This window comes from Babylonia areolata, chromosome 11, assembly GCF_041734735.1.
Source record: "Babylonia areolata isolate BAREFJ2019XMU chromosome 11, ASM4173473v1, whole genome shotgun sequence".
Lineage (NCBI taxonomy): Eukaryota > Metazoa > Mollusca > Gastropoda > Neogastropoda > Buccinidae > Babylonia > Babylonia areolata.
The window spans coordinates 28,435,879-28,447,330 of NC_134886.1; the positions used below are offsets into that span (position 1 = coordinate 28,435,879).

Consider the following 11,452-nt stretch of genomic DNA (forward strand, 5'->3'; position numbering starts at 1 on the left):
GGGATGGTGGATATCATGGTTCCGCTTGCAACCCGATTGAAATTTGCACTGCCCTTTGATGTAGAACTCACACAGGTGTAGATAATGGCACTCTACTCCCTTGTCACAATCTTCCATTCTGTTGTAGTATCTGGGGGTGGGGGGGGGGAGTGGGGGAGAGACACAAGAAGAAGAATAGATTGTATCGTATCTTATCGTATCGTGTCGTGTCGTGACGTATCGTATCGTGTCGTGTCTTATCGAGTCGCATCGTATCGTATCGCATCTTGTATCGTAACTTATCGTATCGTATCGTATCGTATCTCGGGCCGTGTCGTACTAGATCGTATCGTATCGTACCTCGGGCCCAGTGGTATTGATATCATGCCGTGTTGTACCGTGTCGTACGTGCGTGTCGTGTAGTGTCGTGTCGTGCCTTATCGAGTCTTATTAGATCGAGTTGTATCGCATCGTATTGCACGTCGCATCGTGTGATGTCATTTTTCGCACCCTGTCCTATCGTATGTCGTGTCCCGTCGTACCTTTCAGTATCACAATGTGTCGCGTTGTATCGTATCGTATCGTATCGTATCGTATCGTATGTCGTGTCGTGTCGTGTCGTACAATTTCGTAACGTGTGTCGTGTCATGTCGTGTCGTTTCGTGCAGTTTCGTAACGTGTGTCATGTCCTGTCGTGTCGTACAGTTCTGTAACGCTTGTCGTGTCGTGCCGTGTTCCATCGTGTCAAGGGAGTGGTATCGTTTCAATACGTATCTCGTGTCATGCCGTGTTTTGTCGTATTGTATCGTGTCATATCTTGCGTCATGTCATGTCGTTGTCATCCCATTTCGTTTCGTGTCGCACCCTGTCGAATCGTATCGTATCGTATCGCATCGTACCGTTCTTTATTTATTTTCCTTACACAAAAAAATTACTTTTCTCCTCCTCCTCCTCCTCCTCCTCCTCCCCATCCTCCTCCTTGTACTTTGGTTTAACATGGTACAATGCTGTTCACGAGCAAACTACATAGCGAAGACATTTTTCAGGTTTTTTTTTGGGGGGGAGGAGGAGGGGAGGGGATGGGAATGGGGTTGAGGGGTGCGGGAGTTCCTCCTCCTTCTCCTCGTTCTTCTTCTTCTTCTTCTTCTTCTTCTCCTCCTCCTCCTTCTTCTCCTTCATCTTCGTTTTCTTCTTCTCCTTTTTTGTCTTCGTCGTCTTCTTTTTCTTCCTCCTCCTCCTCCTGCTCCTCCTTCTCCTCCACCTTCCTCTTCTTTTTTCAAGGCGTTTCTTTTCGAAAGAAAAATATATTCCTTCTTCTTCCTCTTCTTCTTTTTCTCTTCCTCCTCTTCCGCCTCCTCTTCCTTCAATCTAGTTTATTTTGGCGCATTACTTTCCGTGAGCAATGTGCATACTGTACACAAAAATTTGAGTAGTTATATCCTTCTTCTCGAATAAAATGCATTCCGGGCAACGGACAGTTGACTTTCTGTCTTCTGTTTTTGGGGTTGTTTTTGTTTATTCAATAAAAACTGTGAAGAAAACAACTCACGTGCTTCTGGAGACGAAAACAAACGGGGTGGGGGTGGACATGTTTGTTTCTTTGTTGTTGTTGTTGTTGTTGTTGTTGCTGTTTTTTTCTCAGTGCATGTATGTGTGTGTGTGTGTGTGTGTGTGTGTGTGTGGTCCGCGCGCGCGTGCGTCTGTGAGCAGTGTGTGTGTGTGTGTGTGTGTGTCTGCACGCGCGCGTGTCTGTGTGCATATGTGTGTGTGTGTGTCTGTCTGCACGCGCGCGCGTCTGTGTGTGTGTGTGTGTGTGTGTGTGTGTGTGTGTGTGTGTGTGTCAATGTCTCTGTGTGTGTGCATCAGTGTGCGTGCCATGCGCGTCAGTGAGAGCACACCCATGTTAATTAGCGCATCTGCGAACATGCGGCTGACGTGCGTACAGTGCGTGCAGTGTGAGAGTATGTACGTGCTGTGTGTGAATGCGTGCGTGCACAAGACAGTTGATTGAATCCCCGGCCTTGTCGGGGGCGGGGGGGGGGGGGGGGGGGCACTCACCGACAGGTTCGCGGGCAAGTGATGCCCTTCCGCACCCTCTTCAGACACAACAGGGCCCGTAGATCCTCGACGTTCAGAGCACTCAGCAGGTGAGCTCTCAGCAGCCGCTCGTTGTGATCTGTTGCCAGCTCGTGCCCAAAATGGCAGTCATCGTCGAACGGGCACCGACCCGACAGCAGGAAGAACCGGCAAAAGTGCAAGTCTGCGCATGCGTTGTCCAGGCAAGATCCGGCGCAGGCGCTGTGCTTGCTGCACAAGGTCAAGGTCGTTGTCAGGGTCACGGACGAGAGACCGGTGACGTCATTGGTGCTGAGCTCGAAGAGCTGTTGTCCGGCGAACACACACACATGAGCAAAACAAAAAGGGGTTTAGACTTTTAAATAAAATAAAATAAAAAATTGTTTTTTAAAAGGGAGTGAGAAAGAAAGTAAGAAATATATAGAGAGAAAAAAGAGAGGGAAGGGGGTGAGGCGGCAGGGAGAGCGATAGAGACAGACAGACAGACAGAGAAACAGACAGAGACAGAGAGACAGAAAGAGACAGATACAGAGAACGCTTATCAAACTTCATTTGAAAGGGTTGTGGATGTGCATACCTATACATCACTTTCAACGTAAACATGAACCTTAATGTTAACCCTTACACCGCCAAGCTCTCATTTCTTCTTCTTCTTTCTTCTTTCATTTTCAAGCTCTCATTTATGCACAGGCGTGGTAGAGGACCCATGTCACTAAAAGGTGACCATCCATTGGTCTGTTATCCATGAACTTACTGCTCTTTATGTTCGGTGGTAGGATAGGCCGTACTTTCTATATATCGTAGGGGGAATCCCCAGCTGTTCTTAGCCACTGTCTTTTCTGTGTTTATACCACAAGGGAATTTTGAACTTCAAATTGACTGGCGGTGAAAGGGTTAACTAAAGAGGGAGAGAAAACAGAACTATCGACAACCATCACCCATCACTCAATCGAACTTTTTTTTTTAATCTGTAGTTACCATAGAAAGAAGGAAAGAAGGAAAGAAAATGACAGAATGAAAGAGAGATCTACAGAACTGCTACGCCAGCATTCTTTGTTTCACACACACACACACACACACACACACACACACACACACACACACACAGAGTGAGAGAGAAAGAGAGAGAGAGAGAGTACTCACAGATAAGTAGGTATACATGGAGCAAAACACATAAACAAAAACTATTCATAAAGCGATATGGAGATGACATACGATTCAGAAAAATTCCAAATTTGGATTTGGGTCAAGAATCATCGCTTGTCCTGAGGGCACAGAGGATTTTTTTTCTTCTTTTTTTAGTTATTTGAAAGTTTTTCACTTCATTTTCGGTCATCTCTCTCTCTCTCTCTCTCTCTCTCTCTCACACACACACACACACACACACACACACACACACACTACTACTACTACTACTACTACTCTCTCTCTCTCCTCCCCTGCCTCTACACACACACACTACTACTACTTCTACTACTACTACTCTCTCTCTCCTACACCCCTTTGCCCCTACACACACACACACACACACACACACACACACACACACACACACACACTTACACACACACACACTACTACTACTACTACTACTACCACTACTCTCTCTCTCTCTCTTACCCCCTTCCCCCTGCACACACACACACACTACTACTACTACCACTACTCTCTCTCTCTCTCTCTTACTCCCCTCCCCCTGCACACACACACACACACACACACACACACACACACACACACACACATACACACACACTCAACCTCGATCTGCCAGCTGTTTTGTTGTGTGCGGTTTTTTTTTTCCTGACCATCTACTTCCTGGTCTGACTGAAACCAGCACACTCCATACGCCTTCCGTTTTTCCTTCTGTCTCGATGTGTGATACGACGTGCGCAATACATACATACATACATACATATATATATATATATATATATATATATATATATATATATATATATATGTGTGTGTGTGTGTGTGTGTGTGTGTGTGTGTGTGTGTGTCTGTGTGTGTGATAGTCGTGTCCAACTATGACCATCAGAACAGCAGCGGAGGCAACTGCTGTTCCGACTATTTGGGCTAGAATTTGATTATAGTGGAGAGTATCTTGCCCAAGTTACATCCCCACTCTCTCGGCCAAGAGGGTTTTAGGACAGTCGGCGTTTGGATGGTTCTCAAAGGCCAACCAGCCCACAAGGCTGCAGCACTAAGAGCCAGTGCAATTTTGCCTCCTAGTTTGAGAGTCATAGTCCTTCACAAAAGACTGAGCTGTAAATGATTTCCCATTGACTGGAGAAACCATTGATAGTACAGCTCTCACTTTGTTGTTGGCCCAAATGTAAACTGCAAACTTATGTCAATGTGATATAAGCCGACTGTTGGGCCGTAAGACGTGCGCAATAGCCGATGGTTAAAGCGTTGGACTTTCAATCTGAGGGTCCTGGGTTAGAATCTCGGTAACGGGGCCTAGTGGGTAAAGGGTGGAGATTTTCTTCCCCCATCTCCCAGGTCAACATAATCATGGGCAGACCTGCTTGTGCCTGAACCCCCTTCGTGTGTATACATACGCACGCAGAAGATCAAATACGCACGTTAAAGATCCTGTAATCCATGTCAGCGTTCGGTGGGTCATGGAAACAAGTGAGAACATACCCAGAATGCACCCCTTCACCCACCCACCCACCCAAACACACACACACACACACCCCACACCCCCGAAAACGAAGTATGGCTGCCTACATGGCGGGGTAAAAACGGTCATACACGTTAATTAAAGTCCACTCGTGTACATACGAGTGAACATGGAAGTTGCAGCCCACGAACGAAGAAGAAGAAGATGCGAGATACGTAACCCTCCCCCCCCCCCACCCACCCCCCTGTTCCCCTCCCCCTCCCCACCCCCAACCTCCCACCTGAGGACAGTCTCTGAGGCTCTTTTCCAGGTCCTCCACGTCAGAGACCTGCCAGTCCCGGCGTCGGTCGGCTGGCAGGTCGTCAAAAACATCCACCACCCGCCTCTTGGAGTCGTTGCCCTTTGAGTGGTCCAGCAAGGCGCGAAGCACTTCACCTTGCAAGGCTTCCTCCGCGGATGAGGTAGAGGGTGGTGGTGTTGGTGTTGGCGTCCTCATTGTTGGTGTGTTCTGTTGGGGTAAGGTTTTTTTGTTAGTTTGTTTTGTTTTGTTTTTGTTTTTCGTTGGTGTTGTTGTTGTTGTTGTTGAAGCGGAGAGAGACATAGAAATAGAGAGTGCGTGCGTGCGTGTGTGTGTGTGTGTGTATGTGTGTCCATATGTGTGTGTGTGTGCGTGCGTGCGTGTGTGTGTGTGTGTGTGTTCGGTGTGTACTTGCATCTGTGAGTTTGTGTAAATGATTGTGTTACTCTGTGTGTTTGAGACAATGTTTGTATCAGTGACTTGCGTCAGTGTGTTAGTCTATGTGTTAGCGAATGTATGTTTAATGTGTGTGTGTGTTGTGTGTGTGTGTGTGTGTGTGTGTGTGTGTGTGTGTGTGTGTGTGTGTGTGCCGTCTGATATCCAATTCAAGCATACAAAACACATCACGCAATAAACTGCAACAAAATAAAAACATTTGTAGTTGTTCTTTGTTTTAAGACCCCCTCCGCGTGAGAAACAGAGGCAGAGAGCAAGTGTGTAGGAAAGAGACACAGAGAGAGTGTGTTTGTGTTTGCGTGAGAGAGGGAGAGAGAGAGGGGGGGAGTGTGTGTGTGTGTGTGTGTGTGCGCGCGCGCGCGCGCGTGTTTGCGTGTGAGTGATATTATCGTACTCAAGCAAACAACACAGCATGCAGTTAGCGGTAATTAAAGGAAAAAAGGTTTGTTTGTTTTTAAAACTCACTCCACTCCATGTACCAGATAACTCGTACAATGATTACTTCCTCAGTGGACCTGGTACGAGTATTCTCCTACCAACACACTATTCTAATTTCATTCATTCTTGCTTGGTACAGTTCGCATTCTAAACTGAACCGTTCACTGATTCCGGAAGTATGAAACAAAGTTTTGTTTGACCGATTAAAACAACAATTTTCCATCGATTATCGCTGTTTTAGCGCTCTGAGAGAAAACCTGGCCCGACCCAATCCCAGCGGCCCGGAAGCTCTACGGAGGACTGGAGGACCTGCGACGTACTGCCGCCTTCGTCGAGGAGACGGGGGAATCCATCTGATAAATGACGAACGAGACAACAACAACAAAATGACTTACCAATAATCACGACAATGTTCCAGACACATGTAAGCCACTCCGCAGAGTCATACGAGTCACAGATTTACCACCACTGACTTAATTACACCACACCTTTAAGTCTCTGTGCTCAACAAAAACCCATCCGTTCCAAGAAGAACTTAATCAGTTCTAGGAAGTGGCGGAGACATAAAGCGGATCTGAAAGTACAGGACGATACGCAACGCTTAAAGTCTCAACTCCCGAGAGCAAGGTTTCGGTTGCGCATGCGCACTAGAGCCTATCCATAAAAGGGAAAGGGGCGGAGTTTATCTATAAAAAGCGCGAGCACGTGTCCGGTAGAAATGTAAACATGTGGGAGGTGAAAGCAAAACAAAGACCGACTCACTGTTAGCGGAGAAAGATATCCGTGTACTCCTGCCACACAATGTGGTCGTTTACGGTTGCCAACGTCGAGGGGCTGTCTGCATGCTTTCCAATTCTCACCAGACAGTACCACGTGCTGGTGCTATTTTTATCTGACAGACACGTCTAGCGCAAACACAAACGGCTCTAGCTCCGCCCCTTTTCTCTGCATTCAAATTTTGTATTACGTGTAGCTGACACATTTTGTACTTTCCAAAGTCAATTCAGGTCTAGATTGGAAGCTGCTAGGCAAATCTCGCTCTCTGCCATAAATGAAGCCAAACCGTAGCTTTATTAGGCTTTTATTTTGAATAAACCTTCACCGACGTCACAGTGTCAGACTCTGGTGAGAAACTGGCTTGATTCAAATCGCCCGCCATTTATAGTCCGGTTCAGGCTTTAAACAGGGCTAGGCTAAGCGTGCTTAAATTAATAACTGATCCGCTCTCTGCCGCGACTTGGCATGAGTTCAAGTCGGCTATTGTCCGGCAACTAGAGCTGACGTAGGTGTCTTATTTTGGGGCTGATTGAAACCTGAAATCAGCCAATCGAGGATCACATCAGATTGGAAGTCAGCAAAGTGACGCACGCGAGCTGCACTATGACAAAAGGAACGGTTACCCTCCTGCTCTTAGGAGCGCTGCCACCACGCATACGCTCTGTGTGTGTGTGTGTGTGTGTGTGTGTGTGTGTGTGTGTGACTGAGACCTTATTGAATGACACAGGAAACAAACAAGCGCCCAAACGGCAGCTGTCAACTGGCTTTTCCCCGGCAGGCAGCCTGTTGTGCAAATGACTCCATGCTTGTAAAGCGCTTAGAGCTTGGCCTCCGACCGAGGACAGGTGCAGTATAAGTACTCATAATTATCATTTACTGAAACCTGAAATCAGTCAAGCGAAGATCACATCAGCAGGGAAGTCAGCAGAATGAGGCGAGCTGTGCAGTGACAAACGGAACGGTTACCATTCTGCTCTTAGGAGTGCTACCACCATTCATGTGCTGCCAATGAAATCATGTATTTATAGAGTTATCGGTAATGGCGCCCGGTGGGTAAAGGGTGGAGATTTTTTGCCATCTCCCAGGTCAACATTATGTGCAGACCTGCTTGTGCCTGAACCCCCTTCGTTTGTATACGCAAGCAAAAAACAAAAACAAAAAATCAAATATGTACGTTAAAGATCCTGCAAGCCATGTCAGCGTTCCGTGGGTTATGGAAACAAGCACGTACCCAGCATGCACACTCCCGAAAACGGAGTATGGCTGCCTATATGGCGGAGTCATATACGTAAAAGCCGACTCGTGTACACACGAGTGAAGGTTGGAGTTGCAGCCCACAAACGAAGAAGAAGAAGAAGAACGTATTTATGGAACGCAAGCGCTGCTTCTGATATATGGACAAAATGCATGCGCCTGTGGAACATATAACCGCCTATGAAAAAAAAAAGTTATGTAGAACTGAAACGCAAATATGTAAACCGTTTACCGTAAGTTTTTTGTGGGTTTTTTTTGTGTGTGTGTGTTTTTTTTACGAAATACTCGGTCTGTTGTTGTTGTTTATTGCTTTTTGTTGTTGTCTTTTTGTTCTATTTCGTTTGGTTTGTTTTTTAAGGGGGTGGGGGAGAGGGTGGCGGGGGGAGTAGGGGGCTTTTTGTGTTTTTTCTTTGGTGTTGTTTTTGTGTTTATTTTACCAGCAGAGAAATTTATTGTTGTTGTTGTTTGTTTGTTATTTTGACGGATACACCAGTTAGTACGAAAAAAAACACACACACACAAGAAAACACTTCCCTATTAACTAGTAATCAGTAAACAGACAGATAAAAGCCACGGACGTCAGTTCATAGCCAAACGACTTTCTAAATATGGGAAGCAACTCAGAGTTTTAGCCGACTTATTTTCTTCTGAGTTACTTCCCATCGATTGCTCTGCCTGAGACAAGTCTGCACTCTTACTGTTGGTTTCAAGGGGAGGAGGGGGGGGGGGGGTAAAATGCGTGGGCTGGTCCATTTATGGTCTACAAAACCTGCTGTTGATACAAAGGACCGTGTTTTCGAAAAAGGAAAAAAAGAAGAAAATAATGTTTTTGACCCGCTTGAGAAATCTTGTGTTGATATGGTTCTTGTTGTTGTCGTTGTGTTGATGTTTTGTGGTGTTGTTTGTTTGTTTGTTTTCTGTTCCTCAAAGCCTGACTAAACGCGTTGGGTTACGCTGCTTGCCAGGCATCTGCTTGTAGCAGGTGTGGTGTAGCGCAAAATGTTAAGGATTTGTCCGAATGCAGCGACGCCTCCTTGAGTTACTGATACTGATACTGATATTAATTTTTACCGGGCCATTCCTGATTGTGAGTAACTGAACTGAACTGTTGTTGTCGTTTATTCGTTTTTCTCCACATCAAAGTATTCAAAACGAACTTTTTTTTCCTTTTCTTTTTTTCAAAGGGAGATATGGAGGAGGAGAAGAATGCAAAAGAATATAAGAAGAAAAAAAAAATATATATATATATATAACTGTTACAGAAATAATAATAATAATAATAATATATATATATAAATAATAACCTTCGCCTCAATCTGTTCAACAATATCTATACGAATCGTGTCAGCAAATCAGCATATACAGAAATCTTTCTTTTTTCACCTGATCATTAAATGGACATATCTTGTATGTGTATGGTCTAGAGCACACTTTTAACCTTTCCTTACTACTGACAGAGAGAGAGACAGACAAACAGCACACAGAGAGAGACTGAGAGACACTGGAGTGGTACAGAGACAGAGACATAGAAAGAATTAAATAGATTTTAGCTTAGAAAGTATTTTGAAGAAAGGGTACAACATGATTCTATACGTAAAATATATGTTGAATTTATTTGACTGACCAAATATTCAAAGTGAATGGATTGGCCAATGATCTGTTAGAATTTCTCCTCTCCCCTCTGTTTCCCCTCCTCCACCACCTTACCCTCCAGTCTTCTAAATTTTCTTCTCTCCTTCTTCGTGTTTTTCTTCTATTAGGCCAATTACTTTGGTGATAATAAATTTAATCTCATGTTAATATTGATATTAGCATTATTTCACTATATTATGTACTGTTTGCTTATTTGTTTTATTTCATTATTTCATTACTTACTGTTTATGAATGTTATTTGATACAAGTCATAATATGGTTCATCAGCCGTCATGATAAAATTGAAGTGCAACGTTGTGAGCACAATATAAGCTTTAAGCTTGTTGATGCTCTTTTGTCATTCATTGCATTGTAATCATGTGTATTGTTGAATAATTAAAGATTATTTAAACCAAAGAATGAAAGACAGAGACACGGAGAAAAACAGAGACAGTGAGAGAGAGAGGGAGGGGGTGGACACACACACACACACACACACACACACACACACACACACACACACACACACACACACACACACACGGATTAAAAGAGGTCACACACAGAGAGAGAGATTTGTCTGCATTTTATATCCTTCACCACTCTGCTGCTCAATGAAGCGTACGTCACGGCTTAAAGACGTCCCTGACTGGCATTTAGAGACAGACAGACTGGAAGAGGGGCGTTTAGTGTCTCCGAGGGTACGATGTAATTCCAAGGGAAGGAAGCCTATCAGTACTTTTGATTCAGTATGTGAAGAGTTGCTTCACTTAGTACAAGAATGAGACCACTGAGCTAAAATTAATTGAGCTCGATGTATGAATGAGAAGATTCAGGACCAACCCCTCGACCACATCACACCCCTCATGGAAAAGACCACAGCAACGAACAACCTGACCTTAAGGGCTCGTTGCCGGTAGGTCGTTAAACTCAGTCACTCAGACAGTGAATGGAAGCAATTACAGAGGGAAATAACGTACCAACATGACAAAGTCCACTTTCACTTTAATTAAAAACCGTGACAAGGTTCGTGTGTGTGTGTGTGTGTGTGTGTGTGTGTCCGTGAGTGTGTGTGTGTATCCGTGAGTGTGTGTGTGTGTCCGTGAGTGTGTGTGTCTGTGTCTGTGTGTGCATGAGAAAGAGAGAGACAGAGACAGACAGACAGAGAGAGACTGACAGCAAAGTCAGACAGACGAAGTACAAATTCCCACCCATTAAAACAGCAGGAACACGACGAAAAGGCTCCGCACTGTCTCCGCCCCACTTTCGCAAACTTTCACAGCAGATCATCTCCTGGGATGGAGAGGAGGCAAGGAAGAGAGGGAGTGGAGGGATTGGGGAGGGGATGGAGGGCGGAAGAAGGGAGGGGAAAAAAATCAGTAATAACAACGAACAATAAAAATCCTTTATTTAAAAAAAAAAAAAAAAAAAAAAAAAAAAAAAACCTCTCGACTAACGTCAACGCGACGAAAATAGACACGCAAAGTTATGCAGCGTTTGCGTCATTCCCCAGGTTGGATCCTCGATAGCTCAGAGGTACCGCACAGCCACGAACGACAGTTGCCGAAACTTCGATTCGTCCGCAAACTAACTGTTCGCGCGCGCGCGGCGCCACCGACGCAGCTTCCTCTCTCGTGCGCCCGCTCACGCACTTGCAGGCAGCAGTCGTTGAGAGAGAGAGAGAGAGAGAGAGAGACGTTAAAAAAAAAAACTAATAAAAAAAGCGGGTCTTCAAGGATGTGAGTTGGTGAGGTCATCGACCGCTTGTTTTTGTCGGTGATTCGTGACAGGGCTGCGTGATATCCTGAACGTCGAATCTTTAATTTAAAAATATATATAAAATTATCATATTTTTAGATATTCATTTCGTTGTTTTGCTCAACACAAACGTTTGTTTGAAACATGAACTC

General features: G+C 44.9%; 1 protein-coding gene across 2 annotated transcripts in view; it reads right to left on the minus strand.

Moving 5' to 3' along the window:
- The window catches only part of LOC143287353 (uncharacterized), a 25,096-nt gene extending 18,623 nt beyond the window's left edge, over positions 1-6,473 (minus strand). Inside the window, exons 1-4 of one of the 2 annotated variants that reach the window (XM_076595314.1) lie at positions 6,368-6,473; positions 4,968-5,195; positions 2,038-2,360; positions 1-130 (exon numbers count right to left, since the gene is read on the minus strand). The exon at positions 1-130 is cut by the window's left edge and continues 3 nt beyond it. In XM_076595314.1, coding sequence (XP_076451429.1) covers positions 1-130; positions 2,038-2,360; positions 4,968-5,183 — 669 coding nt within the window. In that variant the 5' untranslated portion in view covers positions 5,184-5,195; positions 6,368-6,473. Of the gene's footprint in view, positions 131-2,037; positions 2,361-4,967; positions 5,196-6,274 lie in introns of both variants that reach the window. The other variant, XM_076595313.1, reaches the window with a different exon arrangement.
- Between the last annotated feature and the right edge of the window lie 4,979 nt (positions 6,474-11,452).